The sequence below is a fragment of the Brachyistius frenatus genome, unplaced genomic scaffold (genome assembly GCF_029030835.1).
Source record: "Brachyistius frenatus isolate BFR_SWC_R1_liver_20210118 unplaced genomic scaffold, ASM2903083v1 Contig_211, whole genome shotgun sequence".
Classification (NCBI taxonomy): Eukaryota; Metazoa; Chordata; class Actinopteri; family Embiotocidae; genus Brachyistius; species Brachyistius frenatus.
In genome coordinates, this window is record NW_027210810.1 from 167,844 (window position 1) to 194,807 (window position 26,964).

The window sequence follows — 26,964 nt, forward strand, 5'->3', positions numbered from 1 at the left end:
AGACGTCGTGACCGGTTCGGGCACCTCAGCGAGGACTTGTGAAGCCGACCTGGAAACGTGAACCGGAACCTCGGCGACTCGGGAAACGATCTCGGGAACTCCAGAGTGACGAAGCACTTGCTGGACACGATCTCCACGTCTTGCACCAAACTTTGCCGACTCTGTCATGACTTGGGTGACTCAAATATGAACTTGGACCTCAAACGCCCGAGACCCCGCTCAGACGTGGCATCAGGACCCTCCATGACTTGACCTCCGAGACTCGGATTGGACCTCGGGGACGTGATCTGATCTCGGGGATTTTGACTCGTAGATGACCTCAGAGCGACCTCGGTGACTCACGGACGACCCGAACTTGGACGTGACTTCTGAGCACTCGAGACTCCACTTGGATCCGACCTTTGTGACGCGCGGGTCCGACCCGAGGCTGCTTTTGTTGTCGCTGCGACTGTTTTCAGGGTTTCAGGTCAAGAATAAAAATGGAAATCAATTAGAAAACTAAGCTCAGCCGTCGTTTTCGAGAGCAGGGACTCGATGCGGGTCAGCGGGCTCTAGTCCGACTGGAAGGCGGTGTTGACGGAGCCGGCTGGGTCCGAGTGAGGGTGTGGAATGTGGGGGCAGCTCTTCCTCCGGGACTTGGCCAGGACTCGGTGGAGGAGGCTGGGGGAGCCGTGAGCGGCCGGCGACCCTCCCGACTCGGCTGTCGCCGGGTGCCCGTCGAGTCCCAGCGGACGCCGGATGCTGTTTTTCCTCAGCAGCTTCGGAGTGGCGTGACCGCTGCGACGAGAAAACAGAGAGAGAGAGGACGGAATAAAACCCTCGATTCTGTTTTAACAGCAGTGATCGTTCTGGTTCTGACCGCCGACACAACTCCGGTCGTACAAAGGGAATTCAGAATGTTTTAGTGAAACTCTTATCAGTAAAAGTTTAAAAGCAAAATTCACCTCAATTAGTAAGAAAGGACTCTTTTAAACTCTGAACATGCGGAGTTTAGCATTTTTTTATGTATTCAGCTGGACGTAACAATATGAAGAAAAATGACAAAATATCGCAAGAGGAAAAACAATACAAGACACAAATAACGACAAAAATATGCAAAACAAAAAAAAAGGCCCAAAATGAAGAAACATCAGGCACCAAATCTAAAAATCTTAAGTAATAATTGGTCATAATATTTTTATACATTATAAATAATTTGTATTTTATTGGCATGTAAAGTCTGAATCACAACAACTTTTTTGTTACTGTAAATACAACTTGCTCAGTGGCTTCATGTGTTGTAGTTACCTCGTGCAGCCACATGAGGCGCCTGTTGTCGCCACGACGACCGGTACCGACCCCCTCCTCAACAACATGGCCGGTCTGGACGAAGCTCCGCCCTGCAGGAACAAACACTGTTACATCACCGCCGGCTGTCAGCGAATCAGCCGCCGAGTTTATTTCAGTTCAGGTCAACCGAGACAAAACCACCATCTTGGACCAATTTTACCAATTTCAAAGTTGAAAAAATATTATTCTGTAATTATTTTTAGTCCTCAAATTTCCTGGGAATTTGTCCCAAATCTGGAAAACATTAAAAAAAAAAAAAAAAAAAAGCCAACCACTAGTTTACATCTCAAAACCGATTTCATTTGACTTTTTATGGTAAAGCAAATACATCTCATGAGATTTTGTAACCAGTAAAAGGCCTTTAACTATAATCCATTATAATAATATGATAACAAACGTTTGGGGTGAGTTTCTGAAAACTAAACCGAGAGGCTTTTTTGGGTCATTTTGAATTAAGGGCTTTGGCTTTGATTTAAAGCAGTGTGTATTTTGAACTGGTGGTCCTGGACTTTGACTCGAGTCGACCGGCTGTCGTTACCTGCAGCGGCTCCACGCACTCTGCCGGGAAGTAACCCTCGTCGCCATTCTTCAGCCGCCCGAACCACCAGGCCTGGTCCTCCTTAGACAGAATCTGGACCAGGTCCCCCTGGTTCAGGTTCAGCTCCTTCGTCCAGCGGGACTGGTACGGGACCACCGCCACCATCACCTGTCAATCACAGTCAACAACTACATGTCACCCCGAACAGGACTTTAAACTCAACAAAAACCCTTTAACATTCATCTTTAGCTTCCACGCAAAGATTTTAATTTGAAAAGGCCTTAATAGACGCGTGAATGTAATGGTTCATGGAAACATTCATGGACTCGTGAAATATTTTACGGGATTTTATCGAACATTTATCAATAAACCAGGTTTAAACCGTCAGAAACCGATTCTCTTTTTTCTGAATGAGAGGTTCCTCATCCGACCTTAACTGCAGGAAGATTCTCCGATTAGTGCGTTTGCGAATCGTTGCTCAGTGTGTCAACTTTAATCTGCTTTAAGAAAGCTGCCGCTCAGCTCAGCGGGCTGCGAATAGACAGAGGTCAGAGGTCATGCTGATGTAACGCTGATTAACCGCCGTAAAGTATGTTTATCCTGCCTCCTTTGTGAGGGAGCCTCATTGACTTCCTTAACCCAAAACCCGGTTCTGACCTGAACCCAAAAACCCAGAACCCAGGTCAACATGGCATGCAACACGAAACGCACGTAAACAAGGTTGATATGAAACGGGAAGAAAAAAAAAATCCAAAAGGTAAAAGGAAAACTCATTTTAAGACAACCAGCCATTTACATCCACACACACATCAGCCAGCAGGTGGTGTGCGTGTGTGTGTGTGTGTGTGTGTTTTGAAAGCAAAAATATTTGAAATAAATGTCTCGTACTTTGATGTTGGTCTAACATTAAAGTTGTTCTATATCCTTACAAGTGTTGCTGGATACAACGTCCTCACAAACTCTAAACTCAAAGTGGTCCTCACAAAGATGGTGTAGTACACACACACACACACACACACACATACACAAACTTTTTAAAGTAAAATCAGTGTTTCCAGAATATATTTACATGCAGGCTTTTTTCTGCTTCATCCAGCGGGTGGTGACGGACGACTCGACACTTAAAGTCGCGTGGAGTTAGAAGTTATTGGCCCCCGAAGAGATGAAAAAAAACCAGCAGAAACAAGTCAATTGACATTTTAATTTCCATGAATGTTTCCTGAATATTTTCAGAAAAAATCCTGAAAGTTTCCTTCATATTTCCTGAACATTTCCCAAACATGTCTCTGATTTTTGTCAGAATTTTTCCGTTTCCTGAAAGTTTCCAGAATGTTTCCTGAACATGATCAGTATGTTTCCCGAACATTTCCTGAATGTTTACGGATAGCTCCTGAAAGTTTTTAAATTTTTCAAAGTAAAGGTCCGATTAAGGCTCTGGACAGTTCACTGCAAACAGTTAAGAGAAGCCTCACATTAAAACTAAATTTAATGGAAATGATTTTTTTTTTTTTTCTGTCTCACAGTCGTCGTGTTTTTACCTTCTCTGCTTCCACATGTGTCGTCCTCGTCCGCGACCTGCAGACTGACAAACACAAAAGGTGGTTCGGAGTTTAGCCTTTAATCTGCTCATCAATATTTACAGATTACACTCATAATATCTGTGTGTGTGTTCTTGTTTTACTGACATTCTGGGGACATGGTTTATTTTGCAGGTTATGCTTCAGTTTGTTGGTTTGTTGGTTTGTTAGCAGGATTACAGAAAAAACAGTGACCGGATTTTCATGAAATTTGGTGGAAAATTGCAGCATTGATCAGAGAAGAATACATTAAATGCTGGAGCGGATTCGAGTCATGGGACAGATCTACCACTTATTTTGGTTCTTCGTTAACAGTACTGCAGGAGATTTGTCCAGTTTGATCGCTGGCTGCTGTTACAGCCGAGTTCACCTGGTTCGAGGCAGAAATGCGTACAACTGTGCATCAGGTTTCACGAAGAGGCCGGACCTGCAGGAAGTGAGTTTCTGAGAGACTCTGATCCAGGTTCAAGTTCAGAGCTTAATGTGTGGGGTCGCTTTGTGCCGCTCAGACAGAGACTTCGCGCTTCATTCAGACCTGCAGGAACATTTAATCTGTTTAATCAAACAGAGAACTGGAGAGACAAAGAAGTCAGGTTGGAAATCTGAGACCCTCACAGTCCGTTAAGCTGCCCGGTTATCAATCGATTGATTGGCCCTCATGCTTGCATGAGAAGGAGAGCAGCTCTGTCTGCTGCTGGATGTCTGAGAGCAGCTCACAGCTTTTTAATGTCCTGATTGGTCGACTGGCTGCGGGTAAAACATCAGCACCAGGTGAGCCGAGCTGCCATTTTCCAGCCTGCTGAAGAGATCCAGAAATGTGACTTTCCTTTTGCAGGGAGCAGAAGGCTCATTTGGACGGTACGCTGACAGGAAGAGAGATGATGGTCTCCGGGAAGTGTTGTGTGTTGTGTGTGTGTGTGTGTGTGTGTGTGTGTGTGTGTGTGTGTGTGTGTGTGTGTGTGTGTGTGTGTGTGTGTGTGTGTGTGTGTGAGAGAGAGTCAATGTGATGTTGTGCGTTTGCTCACCTTGTGGGGAGAAGATAGTCGTGTAAACCTCAAAGTGTTCATCGCTGTGTTCGTAGATCTGCTGCATGTTGTCTCTTTGAACGCACACACACACTCTGAGCTTAAATACCTGCAGCTGCTAATCCTCGCACACTCAAGATACACCCCCCCCCCCCACGCACACACACACACACACACACACACTTTAAAACAGTCAGGAAGACTCTTGCAAACAGACCCACAGAGTCGATCCGTTGTGTCTTTGTGGGTCAGGATGACTCTGTTGTAGATTCAGAAATCAGTAGTCATGCATCAATATATCCAAGATCAGGTCAGACAGCAAGTATTCCCTGATGTGTATATCTCTGATACAGTCAGTAAAACGTCCAGTCAGTAATTTCTGCGTTTGCTTTCAGTCAGACTGAAAATTTAAGATGATTCAATGAGGGTATTTTTTGAAAGCTGCATGGAGCTTGAGAGCTTTGCCACAACGCTGTTCTGTTCGACTCCTTGTTTCCCCGCATCTCTGCATGTTAAGCAACGTGAGCATCACCTACGGAGACACTTTAAGAGCCCTTTAAGATAATCGGAGACATAGAGCTGGGTAGCTTGATAGATTTCTAAATAGCCATCTAGCTACATTATTCATACAGAATTTATACAGAATTTCATTTGTCCAGCAGCTCATATAGGCCCATACAAAATTGGGATATAAAAGACAGTACAATAAAATAAACAACCAACAAAAGTCAAAGTCAGTGATAATTGAGTTAAAAACCGTGCTAAAAATAGAAGGGTTATTTAAAAAAAGAAAAATCAACCTATCAAATAACAAAATAGATGAATAAAGAAAGATGAACAGTTTGAGGCCCTAAAAGTGAGGAATAAATAATGCAGTGACATGTTTGTATTTATAATCCAGCTCCAAAGAGCAGAAAGAGTCTGAATAAAAAGTTTGAATCAATCCGGTCTGAGGAAAAATGGACTCAAAGACGGCAACCGCTCAATTCAATTGAAATTGTTCCGATGTTGTGCGTCCCACTGTTCACGCTCAGTAGTTTTCCCACCACGATGGTGTCATGAGAATGAAAGGTTTGACAAACATGAAACCTTCAGAAGACAAACTGGATCTCTTCTGGTTTGCAGTTTTCCATCTTTGGTTTCAGATGTCGTTACAATGAAGGCCGACTAGAAACTAGGTTTTTTTTGCTGTTTTTTTAAGACAAATATAATTTATCTTTTTTTTATTTATTTTTTTTATCTTAAAGATTACCTGATTTATTATGATCAGATTTATTTTCTGAAACTCCGCGGAGTCCGACAGGTGAGCTCAGGTGTATTTGAGCTGCATGCTACGTACTGGGTCACTCTGCGTTTAGCTCATGTTCTTCTGGCGAGGTTAAACCTGTTAAACGCAGTCAGATCAGCTTTATATAACAACTGTTTCTGGCTCAGATTAAACAAGATTAAAACGACGACACGGAAGCTCTTCTAGGAAACACACGCACTGGTGTCCATGTGAGGACCTTCGTTAACAGTATGGCAAACCGGGACCCTGCAACTAAAACCAGGTGAGACCCCTCATACAACCACAGTGAAAACCGGACACGGTGTCCTCACAAAGATAGACAAACAAGTGCAATGCAAAGCAGAAACACAAACATCAGGTGATTTTTGTTTTCGTTTTTCTGTCACAAAAAAAAAACATGAATCAGCTTGTTTTCTGCTGTGTTAATGTCCATATGATGCTGCGATCATTTTCTTGAACTAACGATTGTTTTTTCAAGTTGCACATATTTGTCTTATATTTGATTTTGTTACATGCAACATAACTGCTTCCAAAGTATAACTCATGATATGACAACAATTAAAAAATGACTCGAAAAAAGAGCTGCTGCACAAAATGTGTTTCATTGATAAAAACACAGCTGTCGTCTCCTTATGAGATAAAAATGAATTAAAATTAATTCTAAGAAGACGGAAACAAACTGATACACCAAACTATATTCATGATTTCATTTTTTTTTTTTTAAATATGATGTAATTTCGTCATCTTTCAGCCGACTAAAAGTTGATCAAATAAAATCCGCAAAAAGAAACATCAGTAATTTGTTTGTTAAAAGGATTCCAGGCTAAAACAGTTTCTAATCCTTGATCTGTTCATCTCGTACAATTTGAACTGTCAGATCATGAAGTAATGCACAGAGCTAAATCAACAAACAGATCAATGATTAATGTTTCCTACGACTCATTTTGAACTGAAGACAGCGAAGGTTTCATCAGGATGTTCACGTGAATCTTCAGCATATTCAACATCGAAACAAAGATAAACCAGTTGATTTGGATCCTGAGAGGACATTTTTAACTCAGAGAAACAGCGGCATCTGCTGGCACAGCTTAACTGAGATCAGCATTTGTTTACTATCACGTCTTCAGTAGAGCTTCATGGAAGCTTCAAAGAGCTGGCTCAGATCCTCCTCTGTGTGCTCTCTGGGAGACAGTTTGGTCACTCGCTCCTGGAAACGAACAACAGAACACACCTCACCAAAGTCCAGCAGTAATCAATAATCTGTCTGCAGTTGATCAATAAGTGGGACTCTGACTCTCCTGAGGAACTTTGAGGGACACTGACTCACCTGAGGGATGGTTCCTTTCACCAGAGCTGGGATGTCGTCTTTGCTGTATCCCACAGCTCCCAGTCCGTCCTCCACCTGCAGGTCAAACAGGAACTGACGCAGGGTGTCGGACAGAACTGCACCTGCATCCTCCCGCTTCACCTGCCGGATATCTGTACCTGAACGCACCGCAGAGAGAGTATGTTAATGCACCTAAACACACCGCAGAGTCATGTTTTACGTATAACTGATTTCATCTCATATTACTCTATATTATTTGTGTCTTATTTTAATTGAATGATTTGATTTGTCTCATTCAATTTAAGAAATGTTTTAATCCAGTTTCAACTGTGTTCTGTAGAAATAAAGTGTATTATTATGTATCTATAGAGGTGTATTATATTGTATCATGTAATTTACATTTCAGTGATATGACATTGTGTTGTGTTATACTCTTTAATGTAAAATTGTATTATACTATATAATCCAGTGAGGTGAGGCGGTCAGGTACCGAGGATCTCTGCAGCCTCCAGGTGGCGCTCCGGACACATTGGGGCTGTGAAGTTGAAGACGGCCGGCGACGTGAGGACGACCGAGAGTCCATGTGGCTGAGGACACAGTTCAACAGAATTAATGACCAACAAACTTCATTTTAAAGGTTTACACACCGAAAACACAGAGTCCCACATGTGTCCAGCCCAAATTCTGGTTCTGGTGTTCCTCAGGGAACCTGTTCAGGTCTCCAGTTAAACTGATTAGATTTAGAATTTCATGTCAAAATCTCACTGGTTTAAATACAATTTTGACTGGAGTTCCTCAAGGAACCCGTTCGGGTCCTCTGTGTTTCTCCAGTTACCCACAACACGTCAACGAAACATTCATGTTCCTGAAAATGTTCTCAGCATATAACGGTTATTAAAGTTAGAGCTACGATGATGTAATGTTTGTGCCGATGTAGACTCACCACCAGGGCGTGCTCCACAGTGTAACCCTTCGCCGAGTGAGTCTTGACGTTTCCTGCGATCGGATATGACATCCCGTGACTGTAGACACAAAAATAGGTTTATTTAGAGACAACAAGACTGATGTCATCAAGATGTTTTACTGTGATTCAATTTATTTAAAAAAATGTTTCAACACAAATTTGGGATTTGTTGACATTTTATCTCTACAATTTAAGATTCGGGGATTTGAAGGGTAAAAACATAAAATTGACTAGACAACTCGAAAAGGCTGAAGAGGCAGTAAATCTTCGTTTCTCACCACAGATGAACTCCGGCATTACCGAAGCCAATCCCGGCGAACACGCTGGCCAGGTGCATGCTGGACCGAGCCTCCAGGTCCTCGGGGTCCCGCACAGCTCTGTAATCAATCAAAATTCACAACATCCTTTTTATATCATAAAGTTGTATTTCAAGGTACATCAGATCAAAAAAAGCAAATTTATTCTAGTTTTAATTTTATTTAATTTCTAATCTTAAAACATTTATGTTAGTTTTCTACTTTAATTAAATTGTAAAGTTTAAATTTGATCAATTTAGGTCAGATTATATAATTTAGGCTCTTTTATATATTATATATAAAATTTTCAGGCAAGATTTCAGACAAAAATGGCATTAATACAGTTGAGTACAAGTAATCAACTGTGTATTTTTGATATAATAATGTTAACAAACATCCATTCATCTTTGTATTTTCTGTTTTTCATAACTTGCACATTAAAGGTAAATCTAAAACATGAATCAGAATCCTGATCTAAACAAAGAGTGAAATAAAGTTTCAGTAAAAACCAGCAGAACAGCGGTTCTGGTTTCAGGGACGCTGTTCGAGTCCTCTGCAGTTCTTCAGGTAAAAATCAAATCGAATAATTTACCGTTTCATGTACTTGGCGAGAACGTTGAGGGCGTGGCGGGACCACACGTCACTGATGGGGTTGCTGCCCTGGTAGGCGGGGCGGTCGATGGGGTTGGGGGGGGCAGGGGCTCCTCTGGTTGTAAGGCAGGGCGGTGTACGACTCCAGAGCGTGACTAAAGGACAGAAAACAGTCTGATCTGAGTTTCCATAGTAAAAACATTTAATACTAAATCACTTAAATGAATGTTTTCAGTAACCTACTCTGCCGTTTTATTTACTCAGAGCTGGACGAGCTGCTATCAGTGACCGTGTTCAACCACTGTATTTGTGCACCATGAAAAAATATTGCAAAATAAATCTACTTTTAATAGACAGGTGAGACAGACCAGAGGACATCGAAGCCACTGTTGGCGGCAACTCTCTCGGGCATGCTCAGTGTGTGCAGTGGGTCCACGATGCCCAGCATGGGTCTGATGGCTCTGCTGGCGATGCCTGAGCACAGATAACCAATCACAGCTTAGTCTGACACTGATGTCATTGCCTCTGCATATGGCATTAGTCTTCCTGTTTTATTCTATTAATAAAAAAATATTATATTCACAAAACATTAATGCGAGATCATCCAAACATTAAAATAAAATAACTTGTTTTTACTCTGTTTCTTTTCTCAGTCGACTATACAACATAAAAAAAAAAAAATCTTCCAACATCTTAAAGGTTACAATTGGCCTCCTTTCTAAAAGGCTTTTATTGTGAAATATCTCCAGGAAGTGCTGAACGTTGCCAGTAAAGCAGAGGTGGTATGACATCAACAAAAGTTTTTTTTATGAAATTTTTTTTTCTTCATAATTGCGTTGTTAGTTACCCGTTTTGGCCCGCAGGGGTTCGTAGTCAAAGATGGCGACTCCGGTGGTCTCGCTGCCGGTGCCTGCAGTCGTTGGAACTGGACACAAAAACAGAAAGTCAGTGAGAAAAATCCTTTAAAAAAATAAATAATAACCTGCTGAACGTGTCGAAAAAAGGACGCACCAGCAATGAGCGGCTTCACAGCTCCAGTGACCGGCTTCCCTTTGCCGATCGGAGCGTTCACGAAGTCCAGGAAGTCGGCGTCGGGGTGACACGCGTACAGATTGGCTGCCTTACAGGTGTCAATCACCGAGCCGCCGCCCACCGCCACGAACACGTCGAACGAATTGCTTTTAGCGAACAAGATGGCATCTTTAAAACTGCAACACACAGAGGAGCATTACTGCACTTAAGAGGACTTCACATGTAAATGTAATTCATAAAAGGAACTCAATTATTTCACCTGATTTCAACATAAATCAACTTATTGATCAAATTTCTAAAATGAAATGGGATTTTATTGTCTTATGCGTGTTTTTTGTTTTTGAGAATTATTATTATTATTTATTTTTTTATTAAGTACAACTTTTTACTCAACCAATGTGTAATTTGTTTTCTAGATAATAATTTATATAAACAGTCTAATGCAGTAACTTTAACAGGGAAAATGGAAGCGGATCAAAACCAGGGTTCGAGTTGACTTCCTGAATCGATCAAGACGCCTTAAATGTCAATGACAACTTTGAATAGTTCGCTTGTTTTGATTGCCTCTCTTGTATGAGATACACTTTAGAGATGATTGAATCCTGAAGCACTGAATACATTTTAATTAATTTGAACCAGAGTAAGAGAACTGAACATTTTATTGCCTCACTTTGAGAAAAAAAACAAAAGTTGTGCCGTGTCGTTCTTGCGCAGCACGACACCCTTGTGTGTAATTATCAAAAACCTGTGAATGCAACATTAACCAAAAATACCGGAGTCTAAATTACAGTCCATTCATTATGTAATCTTTTGTGACTGTACTGGACAGAGTGACCGCGATCGTCGCTTCTTGGATACCTGGGCATCGGTTATTTCCTCCACACCTGACAGCCAATCAGAAAGCGGGATGTTACCTGTGGCCGCGATCTCTACCGTCTCACCTGGAGTCTGTGGGCTCCACCCGCACCTTGTCGTAGACTTTGAAATTGACCCCGTTCTTGACCAGAGACTCCACGACAGTTTTCACCGGGCGGAGGTTGGACAAGTTCTTGTCCGTCATCAGACAGACGTTTTGAGCCCTCAAGTTCACCAGGTCCTGCAGCAGCAACAAGAACACACTTATTCTGACGGTTCTTAACCCCCCCCCCCAAAAAAAAAAATTCAAAAAACAACTCTAACGGTCCAGAACTTGTTGTTTGTATAATTTTTCTTGCTCAGAACTAAAAGTGTCACACAAAAGTGTTTATTTACTGAAGTCCTAAATTTCACTTCAACGGTGGGAAGAATTCAGGCTCTGGTCTGGTTTTATTTTTTAACCCTTTGAATCCCGAAACCTCGTGGCCTGTTTGAAAGGCATGTTTTCTTAAAAAAAAAAAAAAAGAAGAGTAAAAATTGAAATTATTGCCAGGTTTTCAAATTTCCAACGATCCTTGAACTAATCGGGTGCACAGGACGCTCCCGTCAGAAATGGAAACGAAATCTGAGCTTAAAAATAGTGAAATTTCATGGAAATCATTTTATCCTACATGCGTCATGTAAAAATGTCTCCAAAAATAAAGTGTTTGCATCATCCAGATTTGGTAAAAAAAAACACATATATATTTTTTTTTTTTTTACTGAACTGCAGTTGAAGCAGTCTGTAAAGGTTGACAATTGTGTTATTATTTATTTAATTATTGATTATCATACACAAAACTATTTTTTTGTGTCCTAAAAAAACCCATCACTGTCAGTTTGCTGTCCGACGGCTCTGACGGGGAACTAAAGCCCTCACATCACTGTCTTCAAACCCACCAGCCTCCTTTGACAAAAACAGCGATTTTACCTCGTCGAACAGGAGCTGCCTCCATCGGTTTGTTAGTTTGTGTTAAAACAACAACACAATCACACAATGTGTCACTTGACCAGAGCTGAAATCCAACCAATCAGAGCTAAATAAAGATGTTTCAGTCACGCTGTGACGATGAGGAGGATGAAGAGGATTTGTGGTTACCATGCCGATCTCTCTGCTGACTCCCTCTCCGTATCTGATGTTGGAACTCGCCATCTGACAGAAACAAACAGAAATCACAGCTGACGTCTAATCTGCTCCTTTAAAGACCGACACTATTATTGTTGTTGTTTTTATTATGATCATTTCTGCTTGTTTTTATTCTCTGATCACATCTTTTATATTTATTTTGGTTTCTGTTTTGTGACTTGCAGTTTCTGTCGTCTCTCATTTTGTTCATCTGCTGAACTGTTTGGTTCTTTTCTCTGAATGATCAATAATGAAATCAATAAAATAATCTTAATGCTAAATGAATGAAATAAAACTGGACAAAATAGAGAGAAAAATAAAACAAATCAAATCAATGAGTGAAATTAACATTTTAAAACATAATGAAATATCAAATGAAAATCTTAAAAAGTCAAGATTTATTTTTAATCTTTTCAAAGCTTAACTGAAATTATATAAAACGGGATTCAGAATTCAATAAACCCAGAAATATTTCAGGCTTTTAATTTTTTTTACTGAAACTTGCTGTTGAAAAGTTTTTTTTGTCCCACTGAGACACTTTAAAGTTGTCCTGTTTAATCACCTGTGACGTGTCTGACCTTCATCTTAAATTCATACTTTTTTTTTAAAAACACATTTTGGTGTGCGTTACCTCAAAGGCGTAGTCTGTCTTCCGGACGGTGCAGGTTGCAGCTCCAGCACCTGCAGCAAAAAAAAAAAAAAAAAAAAAAAAATTAAGTCTGAAAATATCTGTGTAGATTCCTGATCGATTGGTGGTGAAAATCAATATTGATCAAGATTTATCACAATTTAAATTGAGAGGTCATCAATCACCAAATCTGATTGATCAGCTGAGTATTGATGAATCCATCAGGTATGGATGGGCATACCTTGGTGGAAGGTGTTGGAGTGAGCAGGACATCTGCACCTGTTCACACACAGAAGTCCATTCAAAACTCAGCACATTTAATGAAGCGTCATCAATCACTATACTATTAATTCTGCTGCAGAAACTACAGAAAAGGTTTTAAAATCTATATCCGGTCTAAACCCTCTGCAGGGTCTGCGTGTGGATCTGTTTTGGGTTTGATGGTCTAGTTTTGGAACCTGATTTGGACTCGTGCAAGACTGTTTGGTCTGAAATGGGGTCCAAAACCATTGTGAGTGGCTTTGGTCATCCACACCAGGTGGCCCAGTGGATCCAAAACTGGTGTCATGTGGTCTCGCTGGTGAAACAGTCTCTAAACCTGGCTGATCTAGGGGCACTAGGAAATATGCAGCTTGTCATGTGAAGAACAATGAAATTGACTTTTTTCTGTTGCGCAATCACACATTGACAAGTGACTTTGTAAAAACCTCATTTAAAAGTTCATAAAACAGTTTGTCCGCGTGTCATATGTGAGCCGGATTTTGAAAGACCCTCAACTGATCCAGAATCTGTGCTTCTGTGCCGGAGCTCTCCGTGGAAAAACAGCTGAGATTTAACCACAGATATTTTTAAAGCGTCAGATTTTTAAATGGACTTCGGCGCCGTCTCTCCCCCGCGGAGGAAACCGTCCTGCTGGATCCATTTCCGGTTTAAACCTGATTACTGATCGAACTTACGCCGCGCGCTCCAGCTGCCTGAGCAGGTGAGCGATCCGATCCCGACCAGCCATGTCCGTGGAGCCTCGTGAGTCGTGCCGACCCTCAGTGACCAGCAGACTAATGTCCACAGGCTGCTTCCGTCTCTTTTCAAAGTAAAGGTCACACAGAAGTGTCGACGCAATCAGAGACAATAAAAGCACGAAGACAAACGGCGTTAAAAGAAAAAAAAAAAGAATTAAAGTGTCACCAGCTGCTGCTTACAACACAAAAATACTTATTTCCATCTTTTTCTTCTTCTGTAGCCCTTAAAATATATTTTTTTTAAGTATATATTAAGTAATATATTTAATAAATATGACATCAAATCTATATTATACCGATGTGTTTATTGCCTTTTTCCCTAAAAATAATCTGTAACTGTAAATATTAACATTATCACATAAGGTTCATGGTCGTAGTACAAACACAAGAAAAATTATAACATACATATGACCAAACATTTACTTCAGAAATGATTTCATCATTGTTATCATACTATTGCATTGTGTAGTCTGTATACATAAAACAGTTCAACAAAATTTGATTTTAGTGTCAACAGACTTTATTTTAATATCTATAAAATGACCTGTATTCATAAAGTCTTTGCATATAAAGCGAAATTAAAGTAACTAGTGAAATAAACACTGAAGTCAGTCTGTACTTTTGTCTCATTATGTGTTTTTTAAACTTTCAAGATTTACAGGCAGCTTTTCCACAACAATAAAATCAGTTTTTTTTTAAATATATTTCCGGTCATCAGTTTAACACGATCTTAAAACGTTGATCGGATTTTCTCATTTCTTCATTCTAATGTGAAAGAAGACGAAAACTGTGACTTAAGTGATATTCAAAAACAACTGGACTCCTTCTAGTTCCTGGAGGACGTTTCGACTTCCATCCAAAAGGTTGAAATGAAGAAATCGTTTGGATGAAAGGTGAAACGTCCGTGAGAATTAACTCAAAGTCCAGTTTCCTTTAGATAACACTGAAAAAAACTAAGAAAAACAAGGCTTTTGAGGAGAAGAAAATAACATAGAAAATCTAGAACATTTGAAAGCAGAAAAGAAACATAAAAAAACACACACACACAATAAAAAGACCATTTGAAAAAAGTTAATAAAAGAATATTAAAAAGACATTTTTTAAAAGAATATTGTTGAAACATACAATATATTTATTTAACACATTAATATGCAGTTTGCAATCCAAGGGATTGGGATCGTAGATGAATTATCTCTTACTGTTTTGTTGGTTTTGGTCCCAGAGGTTTGATTCACAATCAGAAGAGAATTTGTATAATTTTATTCACAGTTCATATATTTTTACATAAACTTGATTTTTGATCGATTTTTAAAAACTGAATGCACAAAAAAGACACAAAACTACCTTCATAATATACAACATCCGATTTTATGTAATTATCTTGATTATGTAGTTTGATAGACTACAAATTCGCAGCAGAGTTTACTTTCACATTATCAAAATGGTTGCTGATTAATTATTCTGTTGACCAAACTGATCGATTGGTTGACCAACGTATTTTTTGCGGTTTCACTCGATTCTGCTGATTTGGTCGTTTGTGTTTTCTGATGTTGATTCAGATTTGATTTCTGAAAATCCACGGACGGAAAAAAAAAAACCCATAAGAAGTCACCTTTGATCGTTTCAGTTTTTTAAATTACACGAGGAGTCTGTTCTTCAGAATAAAAGATAGCGTTAAGTATCTCTGACACTTTGAGACCTTTGTTTTGTTTTTCCTGTCTTGGCTGACGTGTTTCTGAAAGGTCAGAGGTCACGGCGGTGAGACAGGAAGTGTGAGAGGGCAGATATTTGTCTGCAGCTCAACATATAAACCTGTTTTGCCTGAAATCTCAGTGAGGTTCAAGGAATTAGAAAAAAAAAAATCAATATTTTCAAAAGTAAGGCCACAGTTGTTGTTTTCCTCTTGCAAAAGAGCATTCTCACTAAAATAATAATAATAATAAAAAACCTACAGATTACCTTAATGTGTAATTTAATCCCCCCCCACCCTTAACTGTTGAGAAAAGCGTGTGTTGATCTGCGGTTTTCCGGTAAACATGACAAGGTGTGTTTTCTGGAAGTTGTCGTCTTTCTGCGAGGAGACACATCGACCTTTAAACAAACCGCCGACGCGCTGCAGAGCTTTTTGTTTCTGGTTTTATTCGGTTTTATTTGGGCCTTTAAAATCACCAAAATAATCCACGAAAACAGGCTGCGTCCAATCATCTATCAATTAATTATTACAAACTTTGAAATGATCTGAATTATAAGATTAGAACAGTTTTATCAGTCCAGCGTGCCATAAGGAGACAACTTGAATAATGTATGCAGGGAGTTCAGAAGTTAGTTGATCCTTCTGCTTCATTCTTGATACGCAGACGCCTCGTTAACAAACAGGGAAAACTCTGTTTCCTTCCTGCTCTCAGTGGTTTAATTAGACTGTCGGGCTGTCGTTTCCCAGCATCCTCCGGGAGCCGTCCGCCTCTTCACCGCCAGACGAAGATAGCTCAAGGTAACGATTCAACTCGTCAATCGTCTGCAGGACTTTTTTTGTTGTTGTTGTTTGTTTTTTTTTGTTTCTTCTTGTTAATTTGAAAAGTTTAAATTCATTGAAACAAAAACTTTGTCGGACTTTATTTCTCCGTACGTCAGACTGCGGCTCGTTTGTGTGTAGATAATTCCCGGGGTGCACTACAGCTGGATGTCAGTGACAGACATGTTTTTGTTTTTCCCCTCATTAAGAGGACACACTGCTCCACTGGACTTTTTATTTTTTTTATTTTTTTTTTTTACAAGATGACGAGTTTATGTGAAGCGACGGCCAAGAAAACAAAACTTCCCTCTGGGATTAATAAGGTGGTCATTCTGTCTGTCTGTCCGTCAGGTAGCTACAGTACGTACTGTAAGTAATAAGTATGCGATTCAGAATGCAGTTTATGTTTTGCCTATTTTCTTTTACTTCTTACAGAAATCTCTAAAACATTTTCAGCTACATTTAAAAAAAAAAAAATTTTAAATTAAAAAATTACTTTTAAAGCCCCTTTTTGATTTCCCTCTGATCCCCCAAGAGACTGAAGAAGTCTGCTGTTCATTTCCTGTTCGTCACCTCTTAATACTTTAAACTGACAAACGTATCATTCATGCTCAACAGACAAAAATAAATAATCATCTCAGGATACCAGGAGACCACAGGTTGAATAAATATTTTAATGATACTGACGGTGTTTGTCTGAGACTTTGTGTTTCTGCCTGTCAAAGAAAAGTTTTCATCTCGGCGAGTTTCATTCTGCGGAAATAAAAAAAGAAAAGAAAAGAAAGAAATGATTCTTAAAAACAAACCTGTGAACTTTGCGCCGACTGTCACGGTGTTTTCTGTCACGGCAGCAGATGAAGGTCACGGATTCAGTCCTCAGTCGAGCTGAGAAAGGTCACATCTTCGTCTTCATCATCTTCACTGTCAAAGAAAAAGTCTGTAAAGAAGAAGAAAAAGAAAAAAATGAAATGTTGTCTCCTTTAAAAATTCCATGCTGCTAACAAGACTAAATGTGATGATGATGAAGGTGAAGTTGATGATGATGGAGATGATGATGAAGATGATGGTATTATCCGGCCGTCTCCGAACACACTGACTGAAGAGGATGAAAGTGATCCTTTTTTCTGCTGATGAAACAAAAAATATAAATAGATTAAAAACCTGCATGAGTTATGACTCATCACCTTCATCATCATCATCATCATCAGTCTCATTCACACTGAGGCGTCTGTGCGCGTTTAGACCCCCTACACACACACACACACACACACACACACACACACACACACACACACACACACACACACACACACACACACACACACACACACACACACACACACACACTCCCCCACCTCCTCCTGACACACTGATATAAGAAGTAGAAACAGCTGCAGTGTTTCTATTTGACTGAAGAGACGCATCAGAGACGATCAGGTAAGAAACATTCTCTCTCAAAACTTTTACTAAATATTTATTGATTAAATAATTTTAAAAAAAAACAACAACAGAGGAGCAGAATACAGATACATGTATTGTTTATAAGTAATTATCAAACTTTTAAAATCAGTTTCTAAAACGTAACCCTGCAGGGGAGAGATGTTGAAATCAGTGTTATGTTAATTATTTTATTGAATTTAGTGAGAAGGTCTTGCAGCAGCATTTCGAAGCAGTTTAAGTTCAAAGTGGTTCAGATGGACAAAAAAAAAAAACCCACATGTGATTATAATAAATATAAAAGACTGTGTGTCTAGATATTATTTATGTGCAGTCGTCTGCTGAATATAAACTGCGATTAGATTAAATCAATCTATTGCTGTTCTAATAATCGATAATCGTGTCATTGTTTAAAGAAGAAAAACATCCGCTGACTCGGAAACTATCGAAAAGGAAAAAGTTGGAGGAAAGTGAAATTTGAAAGGAAAAAAAACCTGAAATGAGATTTTGAGTTTGTTGATTTTACGTCTGTTTCTTTCAAGTTTTAGATCACAACTCATTTCAGTCGACTAGTTATTTCATCCTCATGCCATAAATGGTTGTTTTGGGGTGTGTTTATGTCAATGAAAGAGGTCTCGTTAATGTTGGGAGTCATTTGGTGACCGATACAGAGAGCAACTCACAGAACCACTGATGAACGATCTAACTTGTATTGTTTGGTCTCTTGAATGAACACAAAAACCCAAATGATAGATCTTATTGTTATAATGGCCAAATACCATATCCATACATGTAAATTTACAGGTTAGGAGAAATGTTTTAATGCCTTCAACAAAGAATTTAAACAGTACATTTACTCAAATCAACACTCTGTAAAGCAAAAAGCAATTAAAACTGTAACACTTTGCACCATATGCGCACACTTCCGGTTTTTACCCACAGATTTGGAGCGCTTCGTACACACAATCTGATTAACGAGGCTCTGGAGGGGAACATTTATGTTCAGAAAACCAAACAACTTTTGGGAGAATAAAATTTAACCAAATGAATAATGAATCCTGATTTTCACTTCCTGGATATGTCATTCAACTCAAATAGGACGACATGAAATATCACAACACTTTCTGTGTCTGTGCAGGACTTTGTTGAATATTTCCTGTAATTTAGAGGATTTTTTTTTTAGCACATTATGAGGAAAGTTCGGAGGAAACTATCTTCCATCTACAAACCTGTTAACTTCGGTTCCTGTTCCTTCTCAGACTGTGGCCGTGAGATGAAGCTGAATGTGTTGTTGTGGCTCGCAGCTCTGCTTGGTGTCTTCCTCCCGCGCTCCGCTGACGGCCGACCCGCCGACACTCCCACCAGCCGCCGCCTCATCCTCCCCCGACCGCTGCTGCTCCGCCTCGGGGAGGAATTCTCCCTCCGGCTCGCTGGAGCAGGTGCAGTTCCGAAGCTCCTCTCTTCCTCTTCTTCCTCCTCCTCCTCGGTGAACGGGGCTCTGCTGCAGCTCACACACCGCCTCCTGCAGGCCCGGGCGGAGCAGCAGCCGCTGGAGGAGGAGGAGGAGGAGGAGGAGGTGGAGGAGGAAGAGGCCGGGGAGATGGGGAAGAGGTCCGAAGAGGCTCCCATTTCTCTGGATCTGACTTTCCACCTGCTCAGGGAGGTTCTGGAGATGGCCCGGGCCGAGCAGATCGCCCAGCAGGCCGACAGCAACCGCAGAATGATGGACAGCTTCGGAAAATGAAGAGACCACAAACTTTACACTTCTTGTCCATGAGTTTAGCATTTTGTCCTCCAGCTGCTCCGAATCCTGACACTTCGACTGCCACCGATGCATGAACTGCCACTGACACATCAGCTGCCACTTCAACTGCTCTAACTGCAACTGACGCTTCAACTGCTTCAACTGCAACTGACGCTTCAACTGCTTCAACTGCAACTGATGCTTCAACTGACGCTGACGCATTACTACTTCAACCGTCACCAACGCATCAACTGCCATCAACGCGTGAACTGCCACTGACGCATCAGCTTCCACTTCAACTGCTGTAACTGCCACCGACGAATCAACTGCTTCACCTACAACTGGAGCTTCAACTGACACAACGCTTCAACTGCCATCAACATTTTAACAGCCACAACACATCAGATGCCTCAACTGCCGCTGCCGCTTCAACTACCACCGATGCAGCAAGTGCCACCGACGCATCAACTGCTTTAACTGCAACTGATGCTTCAACTGACGCAACAGCTACTTCAACTGTCACCAACGCGTCAGCTGCCATCAATGCATGAGCTGCCACTGGCGTATCAGCTGCCACTTCAAGTGCTTTAACTGCAGCTGATGCTTCAACTGCCATCAACACTTTAACTGCCACAACACATCAGATGCCTCAACTGCCACTGACGCTTCAACTACCACCGATGCATCAACTGCTTAAACTGCCGCTGACACTTCAACTGCCGCTGACGCTTCAGCTGTCACCAACACATCAACTGCTAACGACACTTTAAATGACAACGATGCACGCATCAACTGCTTCGACTGCCACAACACATCAGATGCTTCAATTGCAACTGACGCTTCAATGGCTTTGACTTTGACTGATGCTTCAACATGCTACCGATGTGTCAGCTGCCCCGACACATCAACTGTTCTAACTGCCACCAATGAGTCAACGTCCTCTGACGCTTCAACTGCTTCAACATCCCGCAGAAAATCTGACTTTAAAGCCTAAAATATCTTTTTAGTTTCTTTTCACTTTCTTATTTTGAATTATTTTAATATGGTGTACAAAAACAAAAACTTTCAGCTGCTTTCACTCCTTAAATACACTTAAACTAATTTCAGTGCATCGACAGAAACTGCCGCGTCAGCTGTTTTCATTCTATTCACATTAAAAAATAATTAATTCATCAATCAATAAATGATTAAATACTTAAATATTCTGGAAATAAATGAAGTGGAAAAATGTGGAAAAAAAGGAAATGTATTTAATAATTTATTATTTCATTTGATTCATTGATTACTGTTATTTGTTTACATTTTATTCAAGTAAAAAAATTTTGCTGTTCAGTTTAGTTGAAAATTATTTAATTGAAGACATTTAAATAAATCTTAGATATAATAGAAAAGTGAAAAACCCGAAATAACTACTTTTCTTTTTCAAATCTACTTTTATCGAAATATGTCTGAAATATTACAGAAAAACAAAAACATTATGATAATACATAAATAACAAAATATTCACCTACTTGATTATTTATTAATAAATTAGACACCGTTTGTCCTCCATATGCAGCTTATATTTCAGGATATTAAAGTTGTTTGCAGTGTTTGTACTTCACTTTACATGGTTTTAATTTTTTTTTAAAAAGTGTAAAAGGTGAAAGAAAATCTGGAGTGAGTTATGTTCACCTTTTGTTTCTAAGTTGAAATCTTTCAGCTGATCTGGACGTTTTCTCTCGTTGATCATTTGACTTGTGACATCTGAGCTGTTTCTTCTTCGTTGGTAATAAAAGCGTGTGAGCACCGCAGTACGCCTCAACATTTTAATATTTAAATTAAAAAAAAACTATCCTTTTTTCTGCGTGGAACATCCCTTTAAATCAGACTCAGTAAAAGATGAAAGAAAAGCCGCTTTATAATAAAACAATAATTTATTTGACACTTTAACAGAAAACAGTTTGAGTTCAAACAACAAAATGTTCCAGATATGTAAAATTTAGACATATTTTCTTTCACTTCTTTGACACTCGTCAGAAAAACATCCTCCAGACTTCTAAAAAGAGTCTGTTATCAAAAGAAAAAAGAAAAAAACGTATCTTTGGCATTTTTTCAGATAAAATTCCCTCCACAAATCTGCGCTAATAAAGACGAACAGTACAAACAGCTTCAGGTGTTTCTGCAGGTTTAAACAGGGAAATGTAAGATTAGGAAAAAAAAAAAAAAGGAACCTGTCAGGGAAGAAGACCTGATCCAGGTCCTGGTTTGTTATTTCTGGTTGAGCCAGCTGAAGGAGAAGACATGTTTGGCTCCATCTCTGTCCTCCGACTCGCTCTGCTGATCGGACTGAAGAAGAAGAAGAAGAAGAAGAAGAACGTTGAAGTAGACGTGACCGTTAAAGACACCTGATACCTGCGGCTGTTTTCAACGTCCAAACTGTTTTATTCTTCGGAGACGAAGGGACGTTTTAATCGAAACTGTTTCACCTGAAAAAAAATATTTCCCCGCAGCACCTGAACGCAGCGTGCCCTGTCATACCTGGGGGGCGGGGCTCGCAGTGGGGAGCGGCGGAGGAGGCGCGGCCTGGTTCGACAGTGAAGGGGCGGGGTTCTTTGTCGGTGTAGGCGGGGTCTCAGAAGGTCTCTGCGGGGGCGGGGCTGAAAATGGAGGCTGCTGATTGGCCGACGGTCCAGCAGCTGCAGCTGAAGGTGGAGCGCGCTGCTGCTGCTGCTGCGGCTCAACTCGACCACCTGCCATCGACCCTCTGACCTCCGACTCGTCGTCGTCGTCGTCATCATCGTCATCCACTGAGAAAACAGTAATGGTGAACGATTCAGCGCTAACACATTAGCATTCTACATGGTAGCATCTTAGCATACAGTACATTTAATGCTAACACATTAAACATGCCACCACATACACACACCAGTTACTCTGACAGTAGCTCAAAGCTAATAAGTTCGCATACACTACAGGCCAATATTAGCAGCTAGCGACACATTGTCATATTTAGCTGCATATTGTAATAGATAATAATACTTCCAGAAAAAAAAAAAATGAGTCTACGCTGTGCTCGTTATATTGTAGCTAAACAATACCATAGTAATTATTAGACGCTAATGCTAATCAATGCTAAGGACTAAAGTGTCTCGTCTCCGATTGGTCGGTGATGATGTCGTTTACGTTCGACGAAGTCGACGCTGGCTAGCGCTCTCCTCTGACGCCCGACGTTAGCCTTGAAGTGCTCCATGTTCTCGTAGCCTTGTTGGATTTTATCCAGGTGAGAGGTGCTGGTGCCCTCCACGAGCCTGACAGGAAACCACAAAACTGACGTCTTAATAAACCAAAACACAAACAAAACAAAAAAACAACAACAACAACAAAAACAGCACATGTTGTCGAACACAGAAACTCACTTCTGCAGCAGAGGTTTGGCCGTCTGTGGAGAAGAAATCAAACAAAGGATTTTAGTCAGCGGCAGCTTGTTTACGACGTCCAGGACGAACGACGTGTCGTAAGCAGCGCTGCGTTCAGGTTCACCTGCAGGAACACGGCCATCTCGGACTCTTCCATGGTCTGGATGGCGGTCTCCAGCAGCTTGGCGGCGCCTTCCAGGTGCTCGCTGTACCTGCCGCTCAGGCTGCGGATGTAGTCGCGCTTCTCTTCCTGCTCGGCGTTGATCCTCAGCGTCATGTCGCCCTTCTTCTCCTCCAGCAGAGCGAACAGGTGATCGAACGACTCGCACACCTTCGACTTCTGCCTGCGACCGTTCTCCTGCAAACAACCGTCATCACGTCATCACGTCTCAGAGGAACGACGAGAAGACGCAATACAACTACAAACACGTGTCTCTTTCTCATTTTGTGTTTGTGGCTGTTTTCCACCGTTTCATGTCTCTTTGGAGTCATTTTTTTTTATTAGTTTTGCACTTCTTTGTGCTGATTCTGCATTTCTTTCTGGGTTTTTTTTTTGGCACATTTTGAGTTGTTTTTCATTTATTTTTGTTTGGTTGGACTCGTTTTGTGTTCCCAACAAAGAAAATGTTGTCACTTCAAGCAGCAGCTCATAAGCCTTCTGGCCCCTGTGTGTGTGTGTGTGTGTGTGTGTGTGTGTGTGTGTGTGTGTGTGTGTGTGTGTGTGTGTGTGTGTGTGTGTGTGTGTGTGTGTGTGTGCGTGTGTGTGTGTGTTTGGTGGGTCATTTCGAAGGTGCAGAGACGAACTCACGTCGACGGTTCGGCAGGTTTCCTCCAGCTGACTGATGATCGCCTGAATCCTCTCGTTGTTTCCAACCAGCATGGAGACACAGTCGGTCAGCTCGGCCTGCATACACACACACACGCACGCACACACACGCACACACACACACACACACACACACACACACACACACACACACACACACACACACACATCAAAGTGCTCGAATGGCCCTCAGACAAGCCTGACCTCCATCTCATAGAGCACCTGTGTAGAGCTGTGTGTGTGTGTGTGTGTGTGTGTGTGTGTGTGTGTGTGTGTGTGTGTGTGTGTGTGTGTGTGTGTGTGTGTGTGTGTGTGTGTGTGTGTGTGTGTGTGTGTGTGTGTGTGTGTGTGTGTGTGTGTGTGTGTTGTTGCAGTGTGTAGAGCTGCGTGTGTACCTTCTGCTGGGTGAAGACGTGGTCCAGCGGGGCGACCTCACAGTCTTTGTGAGCTCCGAACACCTTGCAGAGAGAACAGGTGGGAACGCTGCAGCTCACACAGTAGATGTTGATCTTCTCGTTCTCGTGTTCCTCACACAAGGGCTGGTCTACCTTCAACTCGGGGACCGGCTTACTGACAGACAGACAGGTAGAGAGACAGACAGACAGACAGACAGGGAGAGAGAGAGAGAGAGAGACGAGACAGGTTTACTGGGAGACTGACGGACAGACAGGCAGCTTTATTGATAGACAGACATGACCTGATACTCCTTCAGGTCCACATGTGGACTGGATGGACAAACTCTGGTCACCCTACGGGTGAAGAACAGTGGGCCTCGTTGCTCACGACAACAGAGACACATAACACCCACACAGGTGAGGGTGGGCACTCTCTGAGAGGAACATGGTCGTATTCCCGTTTGTATTTGTTCGTTTGTGGATTTTTGGAGCAGAAACCTGCCGTCTGTGTCAGTTCGTCCTGAAATTGTTGACCAGCTGAACTAAAATAATCCGGCTGCTGTCTCACTGACCTACATCTAAAAATAAATTCTGAATGTCACAAGTGTCAGCAGAGAAGAAGACCACCGACGCTTCTCCTGCAGTAGAAGAGCGCTGAGTGGCCGACGGCGACCTCTGGTGGTCGGAGGAGCAACGACTCCTTTCAGGAGGTGCTACAGAGACACAACACGTTGTTTACTGTTCACTCGTTGTTTGTGGCCTTATAGTGAGACTTTGAAAACAAGCTGTTGCTGCTGCTGTTGTTGTTGTTGTTGTTGTTGTTGTTGAAAGCATGAGACCAGCTGCACCTGGAATTCTGGTTCTTGTGAAATCCACTTTGATGAGTCGCCAGAAACAGGAGCCCCACAGTTTCAACACACCGAAGGGACCCGGGTTTAAAGCTGCAGGAGTCTGACACGGAGGTCACGTGACCCATCTGTCCGAAGATGCTGAGAGGACGCTGACACGGGGGTCATGTGACCCACCTGTCCATCAAAACTGTGACATCATCACCAATGAAAAACTACCAAATCGACAAAATAAAAGCCAGACGTTTCACGAACCAAACTGCTGACCCCCTCAGTGTGTGCACAGGTATGTATAAAGGTGTGTACAGGTGTAATGTTTACGTACCTGCTGCTCCCCTGTTTGTACATGTCGATGATGTTCTCCACCAGCAGGTTCCTCTGGAGTCCGTAGACTCCGTGTCGGTCCAGAACCACCTCATGTCGGCAGGACGGGCAGCGGAAACGTCCGCCGGACGTCACCGTGGAGCCGCTCCTCGTCGACAGGTAGGGATTAGATGACTGTAGGGGGGGGGCGGCATCACACAGGTAGAAATTCACAACAGGAGCAGAGAGCATCGACGGAGCAAAGACTTCTTTTCAAAGAGAAAACTTGTTGATTTCAGAGATGAGTATCAATCAAACTTTCCAACAGGAGACCTTCGGCATGATGAAACAGTTGAAGCTCATATCTGTGTGTCGTGTGATGCAGTATTTTTATATTTAATATTTAGATTACTGTATACTAAACACAAAAAAGGAGCTGAAAGTTGCCAAAAAGTCTGTTGGTCAGTAGTCTGATGAACACACTCCGGGTGCTGATGAAGATCACGTGTTGCAGTCGAGAGCAGCGGCACATTGAGTGGAGTTTGTTTTGTCAGCAGCTGCCTTCAGGTTCAACATTCGGTCTGTTTGTGGATCATTTTAACGTCAAGTCTGCTTTTAATCGTATAAACATTTCAGACCTTTATCTGCTGTCTGTTTCTGTCTCCTGATTTCATTTGTTTGTTTTTGTTATTTAATCTGTTGACATTTGTTTAGGAAATGTCTGCTGTCCAGTGGTGCTTTCAAGGACACTCTGATCCCTTTGAAATTAAACGCAGTAAAAAAAAAAAGATGCGGTTGAAAGAGTCGTAAGGATTTGTCTCAATCTGGTAGAATTAAAATTTTATCCTTATTTAAGCCTGCAGTGAGGAAGTTTTGTCTCCCCCTTGCTGTCAGTGAGAGGAATTACAACAACAGTGTTGACATATTTGTGACGTTGAGTCTAAAGTGTTCAATAACATTTGGAAAGTCGAGAAGAGCCTTGTGATTGGATTTTAACTCCATTCAAGTTAGCTTAGAGCTAAACAGGAAGTCAGCCAGCTCAGAGCACGCTCAGTGTGCAATCATCGAGCTAGCATGGGAATGTCTCACCAGACACCAAATTATGAAATGCAAAGACAGAAACCTCCTGACCTGATTCACCAAAACATAAAACACTGACCTCTGATGTTATTCACAGGGATTCTTTTTTCAAACTGCAGTCAGATTTCAAATGTTTGAGCGTCTTTGAACGCACCAACAAGAACAAAACTTCTATAACAGTCTCTGCTTTTTTCCTCACAATTTCACCACAACAAAAAAACAGGGCTTTGGCCCGCAGGCGGTGTGTGTGATCCTCAGGTGTGTGTGTGGCCCGCAGGTGTGTGTGTGGTCCTCAGGTGTGTGTGTGTGGCCCCTCAGGTGTGTGTGTGTGGCCCCTCAGGTGTGTGTGTGTGTGTGGCCCCTCAGGTGTGTGTGTGGCCCCTCAGGTGTGTGTGTGGCCCTCACCTGGAAAATGTCGTTGGCACACTTGCGGCAGAGGTTGTGCTGGCAGGGCAGGATCACCACCGGCTTGGTGAACATCTCTAGACAGATGGGACAGATGAGCTGCTTCTCCAGAGTGTCCATGACGCTGTAAGACACTGAGGACGCCTGGGGAGAAACACCCGTCACCTGGACAGGTCAGGGAGGGGGGGACGTGGAGGGGTGAGAAGTCCCAGTGGAGAAATAAAGTAAAATCAGAGAAGCAGCAGAGAGGAGTGTTTGAGAGGCCTGCTGGCTGCACACTGACCACTGAGTCTGTTTTTAGACAGAGGAACGTCAGCCGTTGCCGTGCCGACATGCCCTTATATGTCAAAGGTCAGGAGGAGAAATGAGAGGGAGGGGAGGC

At 41.7% G+C, this 26,964-nt stretch overlaps 4 protein-coding genes across 6 annotated transcripts; 1 reads left to right on the plus strand and 3 right to left on the minus strand.

The window, feature by feature from the left end:
* Positions 1–87: 87 nt before the first annotated feature.
* Positions 88–4,612, minus strand: LOC138633216 (uncharacterized). 2 transcript variants are annotated; one of them, XM_069719333.1, is made up of 6 exons: positions 4,470–4,612; positions 3,406–3,449; positions 2,937–2,987; positions 1,868–2,035; positions 1,288–1,379; positions 88–777 (listed from the first exon to the last, which is right to left on the minus strand). In XM_069719333.1, the coding sequence occupies exons 1-6, from the start codon at positions 4,534–4,536 to the stop codon at positions 552–554; spliced, it is 648 nt and encodes a 215-aa protein (XP_069575434.1). In that variant the 5' UTR covers positions 4,537–4,612; the 3' UTR covers positions 88–551. The 2 variants fall into 2 exon arrangements, with proteins under 2 accessions (XP_069575434.1, XP_069575435.1); XM_069719334.1 differs by lacking the exon at positions 2,937–2,987.
* A 1,728-nt stretch (positions 4,613–6,340) lies between these two features.
* Positions 6,341–13,655, minus strand: adhfe1 (alcohol dehydrogenase iron containing 1). Its single transcript, XM_069719298.1, is given in 15 exon segments — positions 6,341–6,964; positions 7,085–7,238; positions 7,571–7,671; positions 8,028–8,106; positions 8,327–8,425; positions 8,937–9,037; positions 9,039–9,090; positions 9,304–9,409; positions 9,783–9,860; positions 9,947–10,143; positions 10,909–11,063; positions 11,961–12,014; positions 12,619–12,668; positions 12,857–12,894; positions 13,572–13,655. Coding segments are annotated over 15 exon segments (1,401 nt in total). The 5' UTR covers positions 13,625–13,655; the 3' UTR covers positions 6,341–6,880.
* Positions 13,656–18,819: 5,164 nt separating this feature from the next.
* LOC138633219 (corticoliberin-like) lies at positions 18,820–20,604 on the plus strand. The gene has a single exon (XM_069719336.1). It carries the CDS (start codon positions 18,857–18,859, stop codon positions 19,325–19,327), a length of 471 nt encoding a protein of 156 aa, XP_069575437.1. The 5' UTR covers positions 18,820–18,856; the 3' UTR covers positions 19,328–20,604.
* A 620-nt stretch (positions 20,605–21,224) lies between these two features.
* On the minus strand, positions 21,225–26,856 carry LOC138633199 (E3 ubiquitin-protein ligase TRIM63-like). Of its 2 annotated transcripts, XM_069719307.1 has the most exons (10): positions 26,583–26,856; positions 25,120–25,292; positions 23,947–24,121; positions 23,534–23,629; positions 22,850–23,083; positions 22,726–22,748; positions 22,493–22,617; positions 21,848–22,116; positions 21,541–21,655; positions 21,225–21,376 (listed from the first exon to the last, which is right to left on the minus strand). In XM_069719307.1, exons 1-9 carry the CDS (start codon positions 26,700–26,702, stop codon positions 21,578–21,580), a joined length of 1,293 nt encoding a protein of 430 aa, XP_069575408.1. In that variant the 5' UTR covers positions 26,703–26,856; the 3' UTR covers positions 21,225–21,376; positions 21,541–21,577. The 2 variants fall into 2 exon arrangements, with proteins under 2 accessions (XP_069575408.1, XP_069575407.1); XM_069719306.1 differs by having other exon boundaries at positions 21,225–21,655.
* Between the last annotated feature and the right edge of the window lie 108 nt (positions 26,857–26,964).

Excerpts from the sequence above, each read along its gene's own strand:
- LOC138633216 (XM_069719333.1), bottom strand. The coding sequence starts at position 4,536 with ATGCAGCAGATCTACGAACACAGCGATGAACACTTTGAGGTTTACACG. Across the intron at positions 2,988-3,405 it reads CACATGTGGAAGCAGAGAAG|TGTCGAGTCGTCCGTCACCA; the intron begins GTAAAAACACGA and ends CGCGACTTTAAG. Across the intron at positions 778-1,287 it reads GCCTCATGTGGCTGCACGAG|CGGTCACGCCACTCCGAAGC; the intron begins GTAACTACAACA and ends TTCTCGTCGCAG.
- LOC138633219 (XM_069719336.1), top strand. The coding sequence starts at position 18,857 with ATGAAGCTGAATGTGTTGTTGTGGCTCGCAGCTCTGCTTGGTGTCTTC.
- LOC138633199 (XM_069719307.1), bottom strand. The coding sequence starts at position 26,702 with ATGGACACTCTGGAGAAGCAGCTCATCTGTCCCATCTGTCTAGAGATG. Across the intron at positions 24,122-25,119 it reads TACAAACAGGGGAGCAGCAG|TAAGCCGGTCCCCGAGTTGA; the intron begins GTACGTAAACAT and ends TCTGTCTGTCAG. Across the intron at positions 22,749-22,849 it reads AGATGGCCGTGTTCCTGCAG|ACGGCCAAACCTCTGCTGCA; the intron begins GTGAACCTGAAC and ends TCTTCTCCACAG.